Source organism: Dryas octopetala, chromosome 3 (genome assembly GCF_963921425.1).
Source record: "Dryas octopetala chromosome 3, drDryOcto1.1, whole genome shotgun sequence".
Classification (NCBI taxonomy): domain Eukaryota; kingdom Viridiplantae; phylum Streptophyta; class Magnoliopsida; order Rosales; family Rosaceae; genus Dryas; species Dryas octopetala.
In genome coordinates this window covers 12839376-12864273 of record NC_141368.1, presented here as the reverse complement: position 1 = coordinate 12864273, position 24898 = coordinate 12839376, and the positions used below count along the sequence as shown (strand labels likewise).

The window sequence follows — 24898 nt, the reverse complement described above, 5'->3', positions numbered from 1 at the left end:
AAACTCAATTAGAAAAAGAGTAAAAATCAATTCAATTAGTTCATTTTTCTCATGAAAAACATAAAAAAAGAAATAGAAATTAAAATATTTCTCATACCAATCTATAATACCAAGGGATGGGATATAATTAGAGAAGGCACGTGTTTGATTTTGTAGAAATCCTCTCCTCCTTCCCCAAGCCTACTGCAGAATGTACGAGGCATGACATTGATGGTTAATTCCTTGAGGGTAGTAACATACTGAAGCCCATCTGGAACTTCCCTCAGTTCTTCACAATATCGAATGTGCAATCTGCAGAGACTAGGCATGGCTCCTTTCTCCACCCTCCACTCCTTTAATTCACATAAAGCTAAAAGGGAAAGAAATTCAAGATGAGGAAAGCCTCCTTGGGAGCAAACCAATGAATGGATACTTTCATTAATCCTAAGGTCAAGCATTCTTAAGTGTGGCAGCTTCTCCAGTATTTCTATCTGCTCTTCCTTGAGACCAGTTCCAATCAGCTCTATCTTGGTCAGGTTTGGATAAAGCAGGAGGTCTTCCGGTAACTCCTTGATTGGCCCGTCCAGTTTCAGCTTGTATATATGAGGACAACTTAATACCATCCTTCGTAATACCTCCGCATTTTTAGACTCCACAGATAGAGACCGAAGACTCTTAAATGTGATGCTCGTAGATTCCAAGACTTCCTCCGCCTCTTCCAAGGGTGTGCTTGCTTCCACTTCCATGTCCAATTTTCTAAGATTGGTTAGTCCAGCAAGATCTTTCAAATCCCAATTGGAGCTCTTAACATTTACTAACGTCTGCAAATTGCCGAGAGTACCCAATCGCAACAATACTACTTTAAATATACCTTTGACACGGTAATTCCAGGGTAAATATAAATGTCTCAATTGTTCCAGCTTCCATATCACATTTGGGATGACCACCCGTTTATCACTACCACAACGTAAATCTAGAGTTTGCAAACATACCAAGTTACCTAGAGATGATGGTAACCCTTTTAAATAATGACTATCCTTTAGACTGAGAAATCGCAAGTGGACGAGACTCCCAATTTCACTTGGTAGTTGTTTCATGTCATGTATACCTTCAAACTTCAATACTCTAAGCAATTTGAAGTCCTTGAACAGCGATCGCATTAACTGTTTAGTCCAGTTTGCGAAAATTCGTGTCGGTGGAGCAAAGTATAAAAGAGACCTAACGTGACCATCTCTTGTCGTGAGAACTAATTTGTCGACTGCTTTGTCCAAGTAGATGGCAAGTCTTCGAACTTTACCAATTATTGGTGCTGCCTCGCTTACTGCGGCAGAAAAATTGGCAACATGGAGAAAATTCTCCTCTTCCGCCCTTAACAAGCATAAGTCTCGCATAAGGTCATGGAGACGACAAGTTTTAATCTTCTTAGTTGAACCATATCTTCCAACTTGAACCATACACCTTCCGACCAACTCAATTAAGCAATTGTATGATACATCTTCCATTACTTCCTTTGAACCATGTCTTTCTGATGTCAAAGATATAAAACCTTCTGCAATCCATAATTGAGTCAACATTTTTACGGGTATCTCAAAATCCTCGGGAAAATGGCCTAAATACAAAAAGCATAATTTTAGGAGATATGGCAAATCATCATAACTCAATGCCAACACCCATGATGCACCTTCATACTCTTGACCTTTGTATCTTTGTTCCAGAGCTGTGCCTCTCCTTATAAATACATTAGCATTCCTATGCACCATCTCCCACTCATCAATTGTTTCCTTTAGAGCTAGAATTCCTGCGAGCACCGTAATGGCTAATGGCAAACCTACACAATTTTGAAGCATCTTCTCTCCTAATTCTTTCTTCTTTGTATAAATTTCGGAGTCTATTAAAATAAAAAACCAAAATCAACTGCATTTCTCATATTAGCATTTTCACAGTATAAAAACATAAATATGACAGTCTATCATCAATATATATTGCTTGAATGATTTTGAAAGTACTAAAACTCAAGTTTCTAAGTTTTGTTAACCATATGGATATGGGTAATTAGAAAATAAAAATGAGTGTTTGAGGTAGAGTTTTTGGAGTGCAAAAAAATACACGACAATATAGAGATTCTAATGGTACCTGTTCGTATGACTAATCATCTCGGCATAACGACAAGTCACACAAGGCCCAACACCGTGCTGTTTGGGCCTAGACCCAAAAGACTAAGCCCTTCCTGGGCTCCTAGCCCATGATCCACTAGGCTCCGGCCTCATGGGCTCCGGCCCCCTGGGCCCCGGCCTCTTAGGCTCCGGCCTCCCAAGCTCAAGCCTCCCGGGCCCCCGGCCCGTGTCAACTAACTCGGATCCTCGAGACCGGTGCCACGTGGCGCTCCTACAGTGCAAGTCACCACAAAGGACACGTGTCGTCACCGGATTGGTTGACACTCTTCCAAAGGTACTATAAAAGAGGTACCTTCTTGTCACAAAAGGACAACTGAAATCATTATTATACTATTCACTCACTCTGCTCTCAGATCTCTCTGAACACTGACTTGAGCGTCGGAGGACCTTTGGCCGGCACCACACCGGTGCCCTTCCCGCTCACTTTTGTGTACCTGTGCAGGGTGCTTTGGATATCATTCTCTCTCATTCCTCACCAGTCGGACCCCAGCTATCCGTTCCTGCCCCACTTCGACGTGTCATCCGCTCAGTGGTGGGTCAACGGGCCTACGTGGTTCGACTCGACGTTGACTGCTCTACCATTTTTGGGCATCAACAGTTTGGCGCCGTCTGTGGGAAAGTTACAACTTTTCCCCCATTGAATTCTCTACCCTCAGTTGAGGTGCAAAAACCTTCCGAGCTCCCGAGCTTCCGAGCTCCCTAGCTTCCGAGCTCCCTAGCTTCCGAGCTACCGACCCTCACAATGTCTGACGGAGGTCCTATCCTCGACCAAGTTGACAACACCCCGCTGGTTGACAAGCGAGGTAAGAAGACTGCCGAATCTGATCAGGAAGAGTACATCCAGCGTTTGGAGGCTCAGCTCCAACGAACCCAGGAACAGCTCGACCTCCAAAAAGGTGCAACACAGCTTTATGAGCGACTCCTCCGTGACAGGGAAGGACATACCACTCCCCGGAGTGGTGAGAGGAGGAACCCCCATGACAGGGACGAACACACCGCTCTCCGGAGTGGTGAGATGAGGGATCCCCCCTGAAGGGACCAAAATGTTCCCCGCCAATTGGATGTAGGGCAAGGTAGCCATCCGCCCCCAGGTTTCCAAAAGAGACTTGTCCACCCGGTCAGCCGGGCTCGATCTGGCGAGCATCCTACCCGCTCTGAGGAGTTCCACATTTACCGGGACTGTCGTCATCTGCTCGACGACAACCGCTCTCGGCGAGAAGAGCAGCGGACGAACCGGGGCGAATCCAACCCGCGTCCCCGAGACTTGGAGGAGGAGCAGGGGCGATCCAACCCGCGCCCCCGAGACTTGGAGGAAGAGCAGGCCCCCCGTCCCAAGCGACGACGGGGAGAAGAGCAGGTCCTCTCGGCTGGGCGCCGCGCAGAAAGTAACACTTATATAAGTGAACAAGTCGCTGACTCCGGTAACAGCGGCTTTCTTCCACCAGACCAGCTCCAGCAACTTCTCATGGACATCAGTGAGCGCCTGAAAAGAGTGGAAGGAGGAAGTCGGGGTGGGCACCCATCTTTAGAAACAAGGGAGCTGCCTGGACCTTTCACAACTCGCATCCTATCCGCTCCTCCGGTTGGCGACGTCCGACCTCCCAAAATCACTCCATACACAGGGAAGGAAGACCCATATGATCACCTCATGAGTTTCAGATCCGCTCTGGAATCTAAAGGTACTGATGACATTACGAAGTGTCGAATCTTCCCTTCCACCCTCTCTGGCAGTGCAAGGGACTGGTTCTACCAACTTCCTCCGGGCTCGGTTGATTGCTTCAACGAGCTCCGAGAGCTCTTCCTAGGTCAGTATATCATCCAGACCGATAGAATCTACACCACGGATGACCTGACTCGAGTCCGACAGGGCAGCAGGGAATCCCTCCGGGAATACATTACTCGATTTCAGCTAGAGCGATCTCGGTGTCGCGACTGTGATGAGAAGGTAGCCTTCGCCGCCTTCAAGGGTGGTCACCTGGAGGGGGACTTCTTGTTCGAACTCAACCGCCGCAATCCACGCACCTACAAAGAACTTATGCAAGAGGCCATTGCCTATGCTACTGCGGAATTCAAAACATATGGGAAGAAGCCGCCCACCATGGATCGCCCAAGTACCGACCAGGCCATCATAGTGCCACCCCAGCCCAAGCCCTACTCAGGTAGCCAGCATGGGGGGTCCGGGAAAAAGTTCAGTAAATTCACCAAGAAGCAATTTGGTGATGGTAGAGGTGGAGGACAACGAAGGGAGGAAACTTATCAGACATTCTACGCCTCCAGGTTTAAAGTCTATACAATTCTCACTGTTACTTATACAGAATTGTATCCTCAGATCAAAGACATCCTTCCTAAGCTCCCACCCCGCCCACCACAAACACGGTACCGGGCCAACAAGAACTTCTTTTGCCTTTATCATAATGACCATGGCCATGACACCGAGGCATGCAGAGCCTTTAAAGAGGCAATAGAAACTTTGGTACAGGAAGGAAAATTGGATGGCTTTATAGACAAGGAGGCCACCGAGAAGGCCAAGGCCGAAGGACAACGACGGGGGCGGGTCAATACCATCTGTGGGGGCCCGACCCTCGCTGGCAACTCCAACAGGGCTAGGAAGGAATACGCCCGAAGTGCTCAGCAATGCTCCGGCGTTATGGCTGTAGACCTCCACCGTGGAAAAAAGACTCCTAAGCTCGGGTGGTCGCCCATTTCCTTTGCTGAGGAAGAGGAACGTGATTTGATCTTCCCACACGATGACCCCTTGGTCATTGAAGCCACCATAGCTAATTTTGATGTGGCTCGGATCCTTGTTGATTGTGGTAGCTCCGTCAACATCCTCTTCGCCTCCGCCTTCACAGCTCTTGGGATTGACAAAGAGAGGCTTGACCGGTCGGTCGCTCCTTTACTTAGCTTTTCGGGCGATGTGGTCACCCCTCTTGGCGGGATCTACCTTCCACTCACCCTTGGGAGGTATCCTTCGTCCGCTACCACAACCACTCAGTTTTTGGTGGTCGACTGCCCCACAGCGTACAACGTCATCCTGGGACGACCAGCCCTTAACCAACTGAAGGTTATGATTTCCACTCACTTGCTTCTGATCAAGTTCCCGACCCCATGTGGCACGGGGGTAGTCAAAGGCAACCAAGTGTCAGCCAGGTCCTGCTATACGACTTCCGTCAAGAAGAAGAAAGAGGCCATGCCCTCTATGGCTGTTTCTGTCTCCCCTACCTGCCCTACCCCGGACCCTCCCGAAGATCCTCGTGATTCATCTTTCAGAGCTATCGCCCAACCAGATGACAATCATGTGGAAGAAGTTCTCATCTCACCTGCCTACCCGGACCGCAAGGTACGGGTCGGAACCCAGCTCAGTATTGCTCTCCGAGATGAACTCATCAACTTCCTTCGTGCCAATGCTGAAGTCTTTGCCTGGTCCTATGATGACATGCCTGGGATCTCTCCGGAGGTGATCTCCCATCGCCTAAGTCTTAATCCACGGCACCGCCCCGTCCGCCAAAAACGCAGGCAGTACAAGCCCGAAATCTATGCTGCTATGAAGGAAGAAGTCGACAAGTTACAGAAAATAGGTTTCATCCGCGAGGTTTCCTACCCGGATTGGCTGGCCAATGTTGTGATGGTCAAAAAATCAAATGGCAAGTGGCGGATGTGCGTCGACTTCACCGACCTCAATAAGGCCTGCCCCAAGGATAGTTTTCCTCTTCCTCGAATTGACCAACTGGTTGATGCCACAGCAGGCCATGCCCTCCTTAGTTTCATGGACGCCTACTCCGGCTATAACCAAATCCTTATGCACAGCTCCGACCAGGACAATACGGCCTTCATTACTGACAGGGGCCTATATTGTTACAAAGTCATGCCTTTCGGACTCAAAAATGCCGGGGCCACCTACCAGCGTTTGGTCAACTCCATTTTCTCGGAATATATTGGTAAGTCCATGGAGGTCTATGTGGACGACATGCTTGTTAAGAGTGTCCGGGCAGAGGACCACGTCCACAAACTTTCTGAGATGTTTTCCGTGCTCAAGAAGTACCAAATGCGCCTGAACCCTGCCAAGTGCACGTTCGGCGTATTTTCGGGAAAATTCCTTGGCTTCATGGTGAGCCAAAGGGGGATAGAGGCCAACCCTGAAAAAATCAAAGCCTTGATCGATATGCAATCTCCCAGAACTCAGAAGGAAGTGCAGAGCCTAACGGGCAGGGTTGCCGCCTTGACACGATTCATATCCAAGGCCACCGACCGTTGCGCCCCATTCTTCAAAACCCTTAAGGCTCGGACAAAATACATTGACTGGACTCCGGAGTGTGAGAAGGCCTTCCAAGATCTAAAAGAGTACATGGGCAAATCACCTCTACTTTCTAAACTCGAGCCAGGGGAAGAGCTGCTCCTCTACTTGTCCGTTTCCTTGACAGCCACCAGCTCAGTCCTCATTCGACTTGAGGATCGGGTTGAGCACCCGGTGTACTATACCAGCAAGGCCCTGCAAGATGCTGAGACCAGATATCCAGAGATAGAAAAATTAGCCCTTGCCTTGGTCACATCAGCCCGGCGCCTCCGCCCATACTTCCAGGCTCATCCTATCGTGGTCCTCACCAATCAACCACTTAGGCAAGTACTGCAGCGGCCTGAGGTCTCTGGCCGACTTATTAAATGGTCCATTGAGCTGAGCGAGTTTGACATTTCCTACCGCCCCCGGCCCGCGATCAAGGGACAAGCCATTGCAGACTTCATTTCAGAGTCTACATTCCTACCCGAGGCCGAGCCCTCCTCCGCCATTGTGTCGACCACCGATCCACCAACTTCTTCTACTCCGACAATCAGGCCGAATCGCCCCATCTGGTCTTTATATGTTGATGGGTCTTCTAATCAACAGGGCAGTGGAGCCGGACTTGTTTTGATCGCCCCCGACCAGACCACCATTGAGTATGCTCTTCGATTTGGCTTCCAGGCATCCAACAATGAGGCTGAATATGAGGCCCTCATTGCCGGCTTATCTTTGGCACTACATATGGACGTTGAGCAACTCCGAATCTACAGCGATTCTCAACTTGTGGTGAACCAGGTCACGCAGGAATACCAGACCAAGGGTGAGCGCATGACCGCCTACTTCACCAAAGTTCAAAGCCTACTCAATCAATTCTCAGCATACCAGATCATACAAATCCCTAGGGCGGACAATGAAAGGGCGGATGCCCTAGCTCGCCTTGCCTCGGCAGTCGACCATGAACCTGGGAGGTCTGTCCCAGTTGAGTTCTTACCTCAGCGCAGCATTGATGTTATGGAAGTCTGCCAATCTGCGCAACAAGCTAGTTGGATGGACCCTCTTCTTGCATTTCTTAAGCATGGGAACCCGCCCGCGGACAAGGCTGAGGCTCGGCGCCTTCGCCATAGAGCTTCCCGGTACACCATTATCAACGACAAGTTATACAAGCGGGGCTTCTCCCTGCCATACTTGCGCTGCCTTACCCCCGAACAAGGCGACTACATCCTCCGGGAGATCCATGAAGGGGTCTGTGGCAATCATGCAGGAGCCCACTCTTTAGCCCACAAGGCCATCCGCCAAGGCTATTATTGGCCGACCCTCCGCGCTGATGCAAGGAAGCTCACCCAGAAATGCATCAAGTGCCAAAAATTTGCAACTTTTCCGCACCAACCACCCGAACCCCTAACTACCATGAACAGTCCTTGGCCCTTTGCCCAATGGGGCATTGACTTAATCGGACCAATGACCGAAGGGAAAGGCAAGGTCAAAATGGCAGTAGTCGCGGTGGACTACTTCACTAAGTGGGCAGAGGCCGAGCCCTTGGCAAAGGCAACCACCCAGACCATCAAGAGCTTTGTATGGAAGAACATAATTTGCCGCTTTGGTCTCCCTTACGCCATTATCACTGACAATGGCAAGCAGTTCGACAATAAAGAGTTCAAGTCTTTTTGCTCCGCCTTCAACATCAAGGTTTTCTTTGCCTCTCCTGGTCATCCTCAGGCCAACGGGCAGGTCGAGGCAGTCAACAAGACCATTAAACATACCTTGAAGACCAAGCTTGATGCAAAGAAGGGCAAGTGGCCTGACCTCCTACCCGAAGTCTTATGGTCCTACCGGACGACTTGTCGATCCTCAACCGGGGAAACCCCCTTTTCTTTGGCCTTTGCTTCTGAAGCCGTCATCCCAGTTGAGGTCGGGCTTGCCTCTTACCGCCTCGACACATTTCAGCCTGAGCACAATGCTGACCAGCTAGCCCTCAGTCTCGACCTAGCTGAAGAGCATCGGGCCCAGGCTGAGCTACACAAGTATGCCTACCAGCAACGGGCCACTCGATACTACAATTCTAAAGTTAAGCCTCGCCACTTCCGAGTGGGGGACTGGGTCCTGCGCAGCACTACCTTGGCCAAAACGGGTGCTCTGAAACCTAATTGGGAAGGACCGTATGAAATTATTGAAGTCATCCGCCCAGGCACATATAGGCTCCGCGCCACAACCGGCAAGAAACTCGGCCACCCTTGGCACGCCGAGCACCTCCGCTACTTTTACAAGTAGACAAATGTTGTACCCCCCGGGGACTTTTGTCAATTTTATTTATGTTATCACTTTCAATAAATACAAGTCCTACCACGGACACTTTTTTCTTCATTTTTATTTTAAGTGTTAATTGGCTGTATGGACCCCCGGGTCATCAGACATCCGACCCTGCCCATATCCGCCCCGTGCATTCAAGGGAAGCTAAGTACCATGCATTCAGGGCGCGGCTATGGCAAATGCATTCAAGGGAAACTAAGTACCATGCATTCACGGCAGTCCTACCACGGACACATTTTTCTTCATTTTTATTCAAAGTGTTAATTGGCTGTATGGACCCCCGGGCCATCAGACATCCGACCCTGCCCATATCCGCCCATGCATTCAAGGGAAGCTAAGTACCATGCATTCAGGGCGCGGCTATGGCACATGCATTCAAGGGAACTTAAGTACCATGCATTCAAGGGAAAATCAATCTCATGCATTCAAGGGAAACTAAGTACCATGCATTCAGAGAAAAATCAATTTCATGCACCCAAGGGAAACTAAGTACCATGCATTCGATAAAATTCTGCAATACCATGTATTCAAAAGAAGGGCATCCTACCCCATAACGGGTCGGACACCCTCCAAATCATCCAAATAACAAAACTTAATAATCAAAAGAGTTTACAAGTTGGCACGGGCCACATCCGACCCGACCATACAACTCAAATCAAAATAGGGTAATGGTCCGCCCACCCCTGCCCCCGGGCAATAAGTGCAACAGATGCCTATTTGGGATCCTCTCCCATATCACGCTCTCCAACTGGGGATGCTATGTCCTCATGCTCTACCTCCTGGGCACCTTCCTCCGGGACGTTGCCAGGCACTTCGTTGCCAGCCCCTAGCAGACCACGCACGCGGTCCCAGTCAAAGTCAGGGCACATCTCCTCGAGCTCCAATTTGCAATCGCCAAAGCCCATGGCATAGCCGCTGTTGTACTCATTGTCCAACTCCTGCCTAGCCTGGTCCGCCTCTTGCTTGGCTTGGCTCAGCTCCTGCCCGCTCTGCTCCAACTCCTGCCTAGCCTGGTCTGCCTCCTTCTTGGCCTGCAGCAGCTCGGCCTGCAACGCCTGGTTCTGGGCAACCAGGGTACCGACCCTCTCCTCAGCTGAGAGCGCTCTGTCCTTCCACACCACGAAGCTCGACATTTCGTCCTTCATCTTCTCCACCATGGCCAGGACCCCGACATGTGCCCGATAAGTGAAGAACAGTGCCTGCCAGGTCGTATGCCACGAAAATGTTATTACAAGCTATAAAGTTTAAACTTTGGACATCTCGTCATACTATACCACTTTCCCTTACCTGGGACTGCTCAGTAAAGGCCCGCTGCAAGACGGATAGTGGCTCAACCTCATCGCCAATCACCCGGTCATCCCTCCCCTTCTTCAGGGATCCTCCAAAGTCTGTCACTGCCTGCTGTGCCAGACGATCCTCCTCGGGGACTGGATCAGACGCAGTGGCTGTGGCTGCCCTCTTGCCCTCTCTCCCGGGCTCGGCCGCATCTAATACCGTCTTCCTTTTCCTCCCGGGAGAAGCCGCCTTCGGAACCTGGGTGTTGGTAGACCCACCATGCCTCATACCCCCGGGCACTGTTGCACCTCTACTTGCATTCCCCTGGGACGAGCCACCCCCAGCCAACAGTGCCCCCATCATCATCCTCCTCTGGGCAGGCGGGGCATGACCAACCGGTCTACTTGTTTTCTTCGTGTTGGCCATCTTCACTGCAAGACCAAAATAAAATTCAATGAGCACAAATTATTATCTCATCAACTACTACTCCAAGAGGGGAAGTACAGAAGCTCGCCTGGGACTCCGAAGCCGTACTTGGCCAACTTCTCAGGAGACAAGAGGTAGGCAGCGCTCAACTTTCGAGCAGGTCGGCTAAGCACTCTTCGCACCTCTTCCGCGCTATCCTCCGACAATGGAAGCCTCTCCCACTCACCCCCTGCAAAATCAAACAACAAAAGACGACTATCAGTATAAGCATAACATGAGCTAATAATCCAAGTGTACATAGACCAATGCATTGGCTCAGCCAGGCAACCTATTATGTGGAAATTCGTCGGCACTCTATACGTGGTCATCCTACCACTCCGGCCGAATTCCCAAGCTCCACTCGCGAAAAACCATTTTTTCTTCCATTCCTTATGAGCGTCCGGGTGGCTCACTTGTATTTGGCGAGTCGCACCATCAGTGAACTGCCCATTTGCCAACTGTGAGCAGTACATCCACCTTCGCAATTTGGGGCTCGATTTAATCTCAAACAAGTTTGAGAATTGAGCCATGGTCGGGGCATCATACCCCTCATCTCGGAACAATACATACAGCCCAATCAATGTTCTCCAACTATTGGGCGTCAGCTGAGCTGGTGCAATCCCTAACTTCCTCAACATATACTGGAAATAGGGGTGGAGCGGCAGCCTAAACCCATGGTGGAAACTCTTGGCAAAACACAAAATATGCCCCTCCGGCGGGTCACTCAAGACATCATCCTCTCCCGGGAGGCTCAGATGGATATAATCGGGAATGTGGAACTCCATCCTCAATTTTTCAAGGTCCTCCTCCGTCATCCTGTTCTCACACAATCCATCCACGGACCAATATGTCTCAGGCACAATGTGCCTACCCACATCACCACAACTGGTGGGCGTCTCTCCATCATCGCTGTCCTCACTACTAGAGCCTTTCCCCTCACTTCCCATCACCATGGACAAGCTCTCCTGGACGGTCTTGAGCACTTTGCCCACCCCCATATTTCCACACCCCATCCGGGGTCGGGGCATATTGGGCCTCATCGGCGTCCCATCACTTGCGGACGTCCGATCAGACTCTCCCTCATCTGTAGAACTGTTCTCATCTGAGGAAGCCATGAAAATGTCCGACCTCAGCACACCTGCTCATCCAAGACAACACCATGGACATATCAGATCAATACTGGTTTCCCACCCCCCCATATGTGCTCTTCTACCCCCAATTTGGGACCATTCACCCTATCACCTTTTCACATGCTCAGCCACCAATCATTTATCAAAGCCAGTATTCACAATATCAATTTAAGCAGACAAGCAATAAAAACACAAATCTTTACCTGTATTGCGCGGCTCCAACGGCTCAGACGGGTTCCGACCCACTTATCTTGTCTCCTCTGTACCTAGATAAAAACAACACCCAATAAATTACAAAGTCCAAAATTGAAGGCATGTGGCCTACCCAGTGCTCGGCAAGGTTCATACCCACTTGCTTAGGCACCAGCCCTTACCAACATTTTCCACAAATTCACAAGTTCCAAATTTTTTCAAAGGCCACAGATTTCACAAGCAAAGGGCTAGGAAGAATGTAAACGTGCCTACCTCAAATGCTGCGAACAGCTCAGCCTTCTGAGCCCACGCTCTCCGACCCGAGCCGAGCACACCACAGCCGCAGCCACCCCCCTTGCACCGACCCGAGCTCGCCTCTTCCTTCCGACCCGAGCCAGACGAGCCGACCACCCCCGCGCACACACAGCTCGGACACCCCGACCCACAACCACCTCACCCGAGCAGGCCCACGCTGCCAACAAACTCCGGCCCGAGCCTCCTCTGCACAACGCCTCCAAGACAAAAATTCGGGCTTCGCCTCCGACCCGAGCAGCTGCCCCCGAGCTGCACTCCTTCGCGCAGCAGCTCACCTGCACCACGTCCGGCCCGCGCACTCGATCCGAGTCCACCCACCCTGAGCCGCGACAGCGCACCCGAGCCCAGCAGCTGCACGCCTCCGCCCCGAGCAAGACTCGGCCCAACCTTCTCTCTCCGACCCGAGCTTGACGAGCAGCGCACACCACAGTTCCGACCCGCGCGTTTCCTCTCCGACCCGAGCTCGGCAGATCCGGTCACACACCCTTCCGACCCGCCGACCCGAGCAACGGTCCAGCCCACCCGAGAGCTCGCCCTTCCTCTTCCGACCCGCGCAGAAAACTCCCCGACCCGAGCACCTCTGCTCCGCCCCCTACGAAGGCTCCGACCCGAGCTCCTCCTTCGCCGACCCGACCCTCTCTCTCCGACCCGAGATTACCTCCCACCCGAGCAGCCTTTCTCCCTCACAAATCCTACCCGAGCTCCTCTAAAGCACAGCTGCCTTTTAGAGTTTTTAATATCAGCTCTCTCTCTCTCTACAATATGTCTACAGTACCCAATGTGAGATTTGGGGGTGGGTTTTTTATATGTGAGCCATACACTGTAATTCTACCATCCTCTTTACAGACAGCAACATCCCACCATTACAGTCGGACGAGGTTTACTGGGATTACATAAAGTGTCTACTGCTCGGAATACAGGGTGATCAGAAATTCAAAAAAAAAAAAAAAAAAAAAAAAAAAAAAAAAAAAAAAAAAAAAGAAGAAAAAAGAAATAAAGTGTCATCTAAACCCCCAAGCTTTCCTGCAGTACAGCTTTTCTTGCTAAGGAACTTGGGGGACTTCTAAACAGTAGCTTAAGCAGGAACAAGTGTGAACAAGTGTGTGGTTACTTGTCGTTCTGCTCGGACTCTTTTGTGTACAAAGTTCCCAACCAAGAAGTATCTTTTGCTCGGAAACTTGGGGGACTTCTGTTCGTATGACTAATCATCTCGGCATAACGACAAGTCACACAAGGCCCAACACCGTGCTGTTTGGGCCTAGACCCAAAAGACTAAGCCCTTCCTGGGCTCCTAGCCCATGATCCACTAGGCTCCGGCCTCATGGGCTCCGGCCCCCTGGGCCCCGGCCTCTTAGGCTCCGGCCTCCCAAGCTCAAGCCTCCCGGGCCCCCGGCCCGTGTCAACTAACTCGGATCCTCGAGACCGGTGCCACGTGGCGCTCCTACAGTGCAAGTCACCACAAAGGACACGTGTCGTCACCGGATTGGTTGACACTCTTCCAAAGGTACTATAAAAGAGGTACCTTCTTGTCACAAAAGGACAACTGAAATCATTATTATACTATTCACTCACTCTGCTCTCAGATCTCTCTGAACACTGACTTGAGCGTCGGAGGACCTTTGGCCGGCACCACACCGGTGCCCTTCCCGCTCACTTTTGTGTACCTGTGCAGGGTGCTTTGGATATCATTCTCTCTCATTCCTCACCAGTCGGACCCCAGCTATCCGTTCCTGCCCCACTTCGACGTGTCATCCGCTCAGTGGTGGGTCAACGGGCCTACGTGGTTCGACTCGACGTTGACTGCTCTACCATTTTTGGGCATCAACAGTACCAAAGACGAATTCAGAAAGAGAATTGCAGGTTATATATATATATATATATATATATATATATATATATATAGCTTCGTTTGTCTTCTAATATATATATACATCGATATTGTGTCTTCCAATGACCCTAATAATTAATATAGCTTCGTGGAAGTGTGTGTGTATATATATATGTGGAGAATAGCAGGTCCACCACCTATTTTGACTTTTGATGTATATATGTTTATGTGAGACAGTGAGAGAATGTGATGAATTAATTCATAGGAACTATCAGAGTTCTCAAAAACTGTAAAATTCCAAAGATTTCTTTCTTTTCTTAAAAATGGAATGCATGTGATATATAGTTTCTATCAATTGATGAATAAGAAAAGTAAAGATGTCTAAAAATTGGATGAGAAAATACCTGCACAATCCCTTCCAATGTTTGCTATCTTCTCAAACAGTTCCCAGCTTTCATCTCTATTTAGAGGTCGAGGTTGGTAGAGGAAAACTTTTTCTGCATGCGATGCTACTTGATTTTTGCGAGTGGTGAGCAATATTCGACTCTCTGATTCCCCATTGAATGGAAATCCAACTTTTAAAGAGTTCCATGCATCAAGGGTCCAAATGTCATCAAGGACCACTAAACATTTCTTTTCTCGTAGGGTTATACAAAGCTTCTCTGCTATTTCATCCTTCTTCATTTTTGCAATTTCTTCCCTTTGATCTTTGGTAGCAGAAATTAGTTTGACAAGAATTTCTTCCAAAATAGCTTTTCCTTGATGTTGTTGAGATATACAGACCCAAGCAAAACAATCAAAATGACGCTTAACTTCATCGTGATGGTAAACTTGTTTTGCAAGAGTGGTCTTTCCGGAACCCCCCATTCCCCAAATAGAAACCACTTGGAGACATTTTTCTTCTTTCCTCAACTGCATAGACAATATTTTTACGTCATCCTCTAACCCAACAACATTGGGTTCAACAACATGAGGATAAGTTAGCCTTCGCTCTTGTTGCCTCTCAAAAGAAGAAGTGGCACCTCCACTCCCCCTTGTTTCCCTTATGTCATAACTTTGCAAATTTGACCTCAACGTCGACAGTTTGGTGGTAATGGTCTTAATTTCAGACCCAACCTTACTGAGATAAAATGCTTCTCTCGGGATGCAAGCAAACCTTTTCAGAACAATCATCACACTTCCTCCCTTCTTGGAAGTCACTTTCAAGTAAAAAGTTTGAATGACATCGTCCAAATCATAAGCAGCATCTCTAATATTTGCAACACAAGTGCGTACAACTTCACTGTCTGCTTGCCTTGCATCTGCATCTTTCAGGAAGCTCAGCACCAATTGTAGCTCCATCTGTGCAAGCTCAACTTGACCGCTGACTCCACTAAAGAACTTGGCTTGCTGCAAGATGAACTCTCCCAAAGGCTTGATCCCTTCAGCCACAATTGCAACAACAGCCTCAGCCATATTCTCTGATATTCTATCTTCACCAAAAAGAAAACAACTAAACCTGCAGCTTCTTTTTTCTCCTTTTGTTTTTGAGTTTGATGAAATCTTATTACCGGCAGTGGTGAATGGAAGTCTCCGTATGTTTATATATGAAGTCCTCTTCCTTTCACATATTCTTTACTTAATTTGATATCTCTTCAAGACTACTTGCCGACAATGAGAAAGTGAATTCTTTTTTTTTTTTTTGGTCGAAAAGAGAAAGTGAAGTTAAAGTGAGCTACAACTTTAGGTGCAATTTCATATGGATTGGACAAGGGGTGGTGTGTTATTTTCTTTGTGGCTTTATTGGTTGGACATTTTCCTTTTTGACGAAGACACTATGGAATTCAACTTTATTGTGGGGTCTTTTATCCACTTTTATGATTTTTATCACAAGCACTTGAATTATTGCCAACCTAGCTTTCCATCTCTCAAGTGGCAGACAAACTCATGAGAGTGTGAGATAAGATAGAAAAGTGGACATTGGCCATTGGGGATCGGATCTCTAGGGATAAAGATAGATGAGCCACAATTAACATTTGGCATTAGGGCTCACATCAAAAGTGGGCAGGGCATCGCATTCCAACACCTCAGTCAGACAAGATGAAGTGAAAATTGAAATATAACCAAAAATACAATGAAGCCCAAAAAGGGCAAGTAAAGAAACAATCAGAAGGGGTCGCACGCCAAGCAAATTAAATTCCAAACTTACCATATATAATTCCTTTCACACGCCCAGATGAAGAGGTATCTTTTGATAAAATAAAAATAAAAACCAATTAATTTGAGCTCTAAATAAGCTAAGAGCAACTGCATGACATCAAAAAATATTTTTAATAAGACCCTCAGTGGCCAAGAGTCTCTTTACCTCATCCACTAGAACCCCCTCATCCCGATGAATTAATAAGACGAGTAGCCTCCAATGAGAAAAGAGAAAGTGAAGTTAAAGTGAGCTACTACTTTAGTTGCAATTTCATATGGAGCGGACAAAGGGGTGGTGTGTTATTACTTTTTCTTTGTGGGTTTATAAGTTTATTGGTGGGACATTTTCCTTTTTGACGAAAACACTATGGAATTCAACTTTAATACTTTATTGTGGGGTCTTTTATCCACTTTTATTGCCAAGGGACTTGAATTATTGCCAACCTTTGCATCTCTCAAGTGGCAGACAAACTCATGAGAGTGTCAGATACGATAGAAAAGTGGCCATTGGGGATCTCTAGGTATAAGATAGATGAGCCACAATTAACATTTGGCATTAGGCCCGACAAGATGAGGTGAAAATTAAAATATAATTAAAAATATGAGAAATTATTGTGTATAATTAATATATTAAGATGTGATATAATTAGTTTATGTATTATAATAGGAGTAAATGTTATTAAAATTTAATTTTTTTACATTTTATCCATTTGAACTTTAGACTTAATCTTATTTTACCACCTAAAAAAAAAATTATGTCAATTTATCACCTGAATTAAAAATTTGTTGTAATATATCATATCTGTCTAATTTTATCTAATTTTTGTTAAAAATAAAAATATTTTAGTCTTTTTCAAGTTTCTATATTTAGAAAAAAAAATAATTTTTTTACACTCTAGCTATTTTGACACAATAAAAAATTGACTTGAAAAGATCAAAATATCTTTCTTTTTAACAAAAGTTTAGACAAAATGAGATAGAGATGGTACATTACAATAAATTTTTAATTTAGATAGAAAATTGAGACAATTTTTTTCTTAGGTGATGAAGTAAGATTGAGTTTAAAATTCAAGTGGGTAAAGTGTAATAAAGCCTTAATACTATACCCTACTAATATAAACATATTATCTAATAATACCCATATATGTTAGATTGGTTATACCACATAACAGAATATCGATTATACCCTATAATTCTTCCAAAAATGCAATGAAACTCAAAAAGAAAAGGTAAAAAGAGAATCAGAAGGGGTCGCACACCAAGCAAATTAAATTCCAAACTTACCATATATAATTCCTTTCACACGCCCAGATGAAGAGGTATCTTTTGATAAAATAAAAATAAAAACCAATTAATTTGAGCTCTAAATAAGCTAAGAGCAACTGCATGACATCAAAAAATAATTTTCATACGATTAATCTATATATCCCGCATCTAGTCAATCACTGCCCGTCATCCATTGGTTGCAATACAACAGAAGGCACGTCTTTGATTTTGTACAAAATCCTCCTTTCCCAAGCTTACTACAAAATGTACTAGGCATGCTTTTGATGATTAATTCCTTGATAGTGTGTTTGGATGGAGGAAAAAAATTCAGAATTTAAACAAAACTCAGCATTTAAGAAATTACATGCTCTAATTTCCTTGTTTGGGTCAATAAATACAGAATTTTGTAAATTCTAAGTGAAAAAAAACTTGGGATTTGAAGGCTGTAAATTCCAACTTTAAATTCCACCTAAATTGGTGTCATTTTCAAAATTCCAATTTTTACAAAAGAAAAATAAGTCGTGTCGACCATGTTGACACTACTACCACTGCCGCCAACGTCACCACCACTAACACCACCACCCCCGCCACCACCCCGTTGCCGCTGCTGCTGCCGCCACCACCACCAACACCAACACCAAGAACGCCACCACCGCCATCACCGTCACCACCACCACCGCCATCACCGTCACCACCACCACCACCACGATCACCATCACCGTCACCGCCGCCACCACCATCACTGCCATTTCCAACACCATCACCACCACCACCACCACCATCGCCACCGCCACCGCCACCGCCACCGCCATCACCCCAATTTTAGCCACCACCATTTCTCCCACCGCTTGTGGGCCATTATCCCTACCAATATGGTCAACTCACTATAAACATCATTTTTATTAATTGTTGCCACCATCACCAACACTCTTTTAAATTGATGCATCAAAAATTAAAACTACCATAAATTCCTTATTTAAACTCTATTATGTTTATATGTTATCCAAACAAGAGAATTTACATATTCTAAAATTTTAAATCACATCGTTTTAAATTCCGTCATTTGTGAATTCCTTAGTAATTTCAAATTACTTCATCCAAACACACCATGAGAGTAGCAACATATTTCAGTTATCCGAGCTTATTGGTTTAAATCGGTTTGGTTATCGGTTTTAACTTTTAACCTGTCCAATAATTTTTTATAAATAAATGTAAAAAATCTAATTTTTAAAGATTTTTAGGCCCAAAATTCATATATTTTCAATGGGTAATAAAAGATTTTATATATGAATTGAAATCCTTTTAATTACAATCAAAATTCAACATTCAACAAAGGCATACATAACAAAATACAAAATTACGTGTATTAAAATATAAAATTTAATTAATATTAATAAGGATCGTTCAGTTCAATCTTCAATCGTTAGTTTACATCTCAAACCGGTTAACTCACTTTGGTTTGGTTATTTAACTGGATTGTGAAAACAAAACAAAACAAAAAAAAAACCAAATCCCACCTTAATTAAGATCCTGTTCAGTCGATTTTTGGGTTAGAAATACATACCCACCCCAGTAATCAGAATGTCAAAAAGCAATTCCCTCGTGCCCTTTTTTTTTGGTCGAAACAATTCTGTTGTGCCTTAACAAGTTAACGGCATGAAATAGGTATCTATATTGACTTGGGCCTCATGGGTCTTGGGCTTCATGGGCGTTGGGCCTCAGCACTAGAACACTTGTTCTGTTTTGTGCTTTCTCTGTGTTTTTTTGGTTTGATACATACTGCTGGCCACAAAGACTCTCAACTTTTCCTTCGCTGCTGGTCACCCAGGCGAAAGCGAAGCCGTCTTCAACAGCTTTTGTCGGGGTTATACTCTGTCAATCGAACCCAACGCAGAGACCCAATGGTTCCTCAGTAGAGTTCATAGCTATGGAATTCTAAATCCATCGAGTTCAGTTTTTTCTTTCTGTTTTCCCTCAAAACGCGATATTTTCTGGAATTCTGTTTCCACTGAATTGAAGTCCTGGTTTTCGTTTTTAAAGCTCATGGAAGCAGAAACCACTCCAAAGCTGAACAAACCTCCAAAATCCCACAACCCCATTTCACAGCTGTGGTGGTTTTTCGCCATAGCCACCTGCATAAAGCTGCTTCTGATCCCAGCCTACAAAAGCACAGACTTTGAGGTTCATCGCCATTGGCTTGCTATAACCCACTCTCTGCCTCTCTCTCAATGGTACTTTGACGAGACCAGCCCCTGGACCCTTGACTACCCTCCATTCTTCGCCTACTTTGAGCGCTTCCTATCCATTTTTGCCAATCTCATCGACCCACAAATGGTTCACCTCCAAAAGGGCTTGAACTACACCTCAAACACGGTGCTTTATTTCCAAAGAGTTTCTGTTATGTTATCAGATTTGTGTCTTTTATATGGGGTTTATAGATTGACTAGGAATTTGGATTCAGTGAGGCAAAAACTGATCTGGGTATTGGTTATTTGGTCCCCAATGCTTGTGATTGTGGACCATTTGCATTTTCAGTACAATGGCTTTTTACTTGGGATTTTGTTGATCTCGCTGTCGTATTTAGAAGAAAGGAGGGACTTGATGGGTGGGCTTGTTTTTGCTGCTTTGTTGTGCTTCAAGCATTTGTTTGCAGTGGCGGCGCCAGTTTATTTTATCTACTTGTTGAGGCATTACTGCTGGAAAGGATTGGTGAGGGGTTTCTGGCGGCTTTGGATTATGGGGGCTGTGGTTGTGGCTGTTTTTGCAGTGGCATATGGTCCATTTGTGTATCATGGGCAGGTAATCTGTCTGGCTTTGACATATTATGTTCTTAATATAGATATTGGTGATCATGATCGTATTACTCTTATCTGTTGATATGACGAAATCTCAGAGCATATTAACCCTTGCATGTGATTAGTCTCTCTGTAATGAGATGTTGCGGAGAGCTGAATATGTATTACACTTTGAAAAGAAATAGTCATGGAGTTCTTTGGTGTGCCACCTCTTTGTAATATGTTTTGTGTATCTTCTTATTGGCTGATCAAGGCCATATGGAGTATTATCTTTCTTTTGTTTAGTTGATTAATCGGTATTTTCTCTGTAGCATTGTAAAGCCACTGATTTTCCTAACAAACAGCAAAAATTTTACTATCATTTATTGTCCGAGCCATGAACATAATGAAAGACAGAGACATCATTGATAAAATAGTGACTTCAGTAGGAGTAATGTTAGAAAATTCTCACATTATTGGTTAAATGGAAAATGTGAATTCTTTCTGCATTCAGAAATGCAGATGAAATGTCTGAAGGAGAGCAGCTTGTAAAAATTGATTAACTTAAGCAGCTGCATGAGGTGTTGGCAAGATAGAATCTCAATTGTTCTTATTAAGTAATTAGCTATGCTACAATGGTCTAGATGATTATGAGCCATCTCTGTGTGGCCTAGACGGTTAGTTCCATTGGTGAGGTTTGAGTTGAGTAGATAAACTGAAACCTTCATTATGAAATCTGAGCTCACACTAAAGTAACAATCAAATGAGGCGACACTAGCTTTTTATTTGTTTGACAGTTGGTTTGACTTTGTGTCATCTATTTAGATTTTATGAACATGAAATTGATGTTGGGGCAAAGACTTCTCTTGCAATCAGTTCTTTGTTTATTTATTTTTTTCACAAGTCATGCAAATTATTGCATATCAATTACAATTCTGTCATATTTTCCTTTAGAGCTCATGACCATGAATTGTTCGATAGAAAATTGCACATTGTTCATTTTAAATCCCAAGAATTTCTTCAGTTTCCCCCTCACTGCTACTATATAGTATTGCTACTATAATAGTGATGGGATCCTCAAATACTAAACCATTTGAAGCTAGGATAGTTCGCAATATTAGTATACTAACCTTGTCTATCCTTCTCATGACATTTCTTGGTGATGATTTAGTATGCATTCTATATTCTTTAGGGACTGAAGGCCTCTTAAGTTCCCTCTTTAGACTACGTTTTGAATTAAATATAGTTAGGGATGAGAAGGCTGAAAATTGAAACTCCTGCCACGAACTTCCATACTGCAATTGTTGATGAAAGGATTAACTGTGGGGACACAGATATTCCACCTACTCTGCATTAACTCATGTTTAATAAAATGAAGTGAGGGAATAGACAAAATCAAGATAATTATGCAACAATGTTGCCCCCTGGTCTTTTAATAATAGTGGCCTTTGGAACAATTTGCATGCATCTTCAACGAGTCATTTTATTCTATGCTTACTGATTGGCTGATGAAGCCATCATGTTTTATTTGTACATTGATTATTCAACATTACCTTGCAGATACAACAAGTCATCCACCGCATGTTTCCTTTTGGCAGGGGACTTTGTCACGCATATTGGGCACCAAATTTTTGGGTGTTCTATATCATACTAGATAAAGTGCTCGCTTTCTTGCTTGGAAGACTTGGATTCAACATTCAGTCACCGGCAGCTTCATTCACTGGCGGGCTAGTTGGGGATTTGTCCCCTTTTTCTGTACTACCTAAGGTAATTCTCAACAGTAAACTCAAAGGAGGTGCAATATAATAGGATAACAATAATTTTTAATTAGCCTAATGTAGTAACCTATCAAATTAAATTAGAAAGCAAAACTAATCAATTGGATTGTGCTGTTTGTTGATGGATCACACAACAGTGTCAGTCCAATTTCAGGGTGTCATTTGTTTGTGCCTGTACTTCGACATTATGACCTAGCAGGTGACTGTGTTCCTCTCTATAATTATGTGGTAGGTTTGTGCTGTGCTGGTTCTTGTAATCAGCCTACAGTAAATATGATGTAGGATTACCGAAGCAATTCAATAATTAAAGACTGCCCAATTCAAGTGTTGGCAATGTTTTTATGTTGGTCCACCAATTTACCCCGAGTCCAACTGCAAGGTGTCATTATTTGAGATTGAGCTTGAACATATGACTGAGCAGTAGCTTGAGCTTGCACTGTTTTCCTCCTGTTTCTATGTTGGGCGCTGTTGATTGATAAGTTGATGTGCTCCATTTATGGTGCAAAGGATTAGGTTTTTTCACTTAATCAATTCAGTTTTTGATTTCATTAATTCCATCTTCCTAATGTTTGTGGGACTAAGTTTTTGTACTTGAATTGATGAAATGGTAGATCACCCCTGGGACAACCTTTATCATGGTACTGCTTGCATTATCTCCTTGTCTCCTTAAGGCTTGGAGAAATCCACGGCCAGTGATGATTACAAGATGGGTGGCCTATGCTTACACGTGTGGGTTTCTATTTGGGTGGCATGTTCATGAGAAGGCATCACTCCACTTTGTCATCCCCCTTGCTATTGTTGCAGTGCAGAGTTTGGATAATGCAAAACATTACTTCTTGCTATCAATTGGTATGCTTCTTCCTGCTTATGTTATTTCTTCACAGAAGCAACTAGGGGGTTACTTTTTCGTTTCTGTGGAGGTTATTATGCTTCAGGATACATAAATTTTAACCTAGGCTTTTGTTAGATGGTACAGTGCTCTTCTATTCTTTTCTTTCTCCCCTCCGCACCCCATTCTTTTATCCTTTCTCAATTTGGATTCTTTTAATCTTTTTGTTTTTACTTGATGTGCATTTTGCTCACTTGTGGGGTTCACAATATCCTTCTGTGAACCTAGCATTAAAAACTGAGCTGTATCCTAGATGAACTAGGCTTGAGAGTTCAGAAGTTTCAACCAGCTGAAGTAAAACTAGGAAATGTGTATCCTGAAATAGTAGTTCCTGAAATTCCTGTCTGTACTGAAAAGGAGTAAAACTAGCATTAGAAATATTTTATGTAGTAATAGTTATTTTCTTCCTAACCCCTTACTAATGCTTTGCATTTATTATTGTTTGTCCATCAGCTCTATAACTTTGCTGTTAGTGATTACATGTTGACTGCTGCTTTCTGGTCCTTTTTTTTTTTTTTTGGTGTGGTCGGAGCTCATTTCTGGTCACTTTCTCTTTCAGTTTTCAATCTATGAATTTTACATCAAGTTTTATTACATAAGAAGGTTTCCATGGGTGGACAGCTAACATGGAACCATTATATATAAAAGTTTTGATAAATTGTCTGAAAAAACAAAAGTATTTGTTAGGGAGTGTTCAACATAGATAATTGAAATTGGGTGGAGCTGTGCGAAACTAATATTTTAGTACTGAATTCGGTGCTGTTAAAAGTATTTGTAATTGATGAAGGAAGGAGCAGACTTTTGTGCACTAAACCACCCAAGAAAAATCATTAAAATACCTGATTTGATCTGGTATTCTACAATTTCTATGCTTGGAAGTCTGTTATGCCAAAAAATTCTCAAGTGACAATTTTTGTAAGGTTTATAACCAAATGTGTTGATATAATTTGTTGACCAATAAAATTCTGCGCCATTATCTTGGCATTATATAGCTGTAGCTTTCTTCAGCCTCGATTCTTTTTCCCCGAAGTACAGCAAATGTGCAGAAATAATTTTGAGTGTAAATAAGACTACTCAAAATTAAAATTTGATATTTGGTTTTATTCTTGATTCATAGCTTCCTACTTATATATACTAATGTAATCTATGCCACGTTTGCTATGCAGTGTCCTGCTACTCACTGTTCCCACTTCTATTTGAACCCCAAGAATACCCAATAAAGGTGCTGTTGCTATTACTTCACTCCATGCTTATGTGGTTCGGTTTCTCTGCACAATTCACGAATGGACTAAAGAGACATTCCATTGAAGCTGCCCAGAAAGGAGGATTTAGTATTGGGTGGGTTGACTTGAGTTATCTTGTTGGTCTGTTGATTGTTGAGATTTGGGGTCAGTTTCTGCATCCCATTATTCTTGGGGATAAGCTTCCTTTTGTACCCCTTATGCTGATCTCTATATACTGTGCAGTAGGGATCATGTACTCTTTCATTTGGCAATTAAAATGGATCCTTGATTCATGATTATTCAGGTTTTGACTAAATCTCATGTATAGTACTGTGAAGTGAATTTTGGGTTGACTTTTAACTTCTTATCTTGTCTTTCATGATAGAGTAGCTGAAAATATTTATATTTATGTATATATATGTACAAAGAAATGATCTCTTGTCAGATAATCTGATATCTTATGTTGCTAGACTTGCCAACATAATATGTTAGACTATTTGGCAAGAGAAGAATTTTTCTACATACATATCGTGGTGAGCTTTTGAAATGGATTTAATGTTTTTTTCCCCCTCCTACTGGAATTAACATATTTAACTTGAGATTTACTGGACGTTTCTTGTGTTTTTATTTTAGTTTTTTTTTTGGGGGGGTTGGGGTTGGTAACTTTTAACTAATTCACAGAAACGTAATGGCATGGTTATAGTATGATTCAGATTTTCCTTCTCCTCTCTGCAAGTCCCAACCAAAGAGGACTGGTGCACATTTTGGATTTGAGGTTGAATTTAAGAGTCATTATATGGATTTTTTTCGGTTTTATTGCGGGTCTATCTTTTTTATGTTATTAATAAG

The 24898-nt window shown here is 44.4% G+C and overlaps 3 protein-coding genes and 1 long non-coding RNA gene across 4 annotated transcripts; 1 reads left to right on the top strand and 3 right to left on the bottom strand.

Annotated features, from left to right (window-relative positions):
• Window positions 1-17: 17 nt before the first annotated feature.
• Window positions 18-15498, bottom strand: LOC147291040 (putative disease resistance protein At1g50180). Its single transcript, XM_086237010.1, has 2 exons — window positions 14346-15498; window positions 18-1867 (listed from the first exon to the last, which is right to left on the bottom strand). The coding sequence occupies exons 1-2, from the start codon at window positions 15394-15396 to the stop codon at window positions 102-104; spliced, it is 2817 nt and encodes a 938-aa protein (XP_086093136.1). The 5' UTR covers window positions 15397-15498; the 3' UTR covers window positions 18-101.
• Window positions 9318-10437, bottom strand: LOC147291042 (uncharacterized). Its single transcript, XM_086234719.1, has 2 exons — window positions 10024-10437; window positions 9318-9935 (listed from the first exon to the last, which is right to left on the bottom strand). Exons 1-2 carry the CDS (start codon window positions 10435-10437, stop codon window positions 9450-9452), a joined length of 900 nt encoding a protein of 299 aa, XP_086090845.1. The 3' UTR covers window positions 9318-9449.
• Window positions 10528-12618, bottom strand: LOC147291041 (uncharacterized). The gene is made up of 3 exons (XR_015121204.1): window positions 12072-12618; window positions 11810-11872; window positions 10528-10666 (listed from the first exon to the last, which is right to left on the bottom strand). It is a non-coding gene; the product is annotated as an uncharacterized LOC147291041 (long non-coding RNA).
• A 3676-nt stretch (window positions 15499-19174) lies between the features above and the next one.
• Window positions 19175-24409, top strand: LOC147291039 (ALG6, ALG8 glycosyltransferase family). Its single transcript, XM_086237099.1, has 4 exons — window positions 19175-20184; window positions 21720-21926; window positions 22549-22786; window positions 23993-24409. Exons 1-4 carry the CDS (start codon window positions 19429-19431, stop codon window positions 24343-24345), a joined length of 1554 nt encoding a protein of 517 aa, XP_086093225.1. The 5' UTR covers window positions 19175-19428; the 3' UTR covers window positions 24346-24409.
• The last annotated feature ends 489 nt before the right edge of the window (window positions 24410-24898 follow it).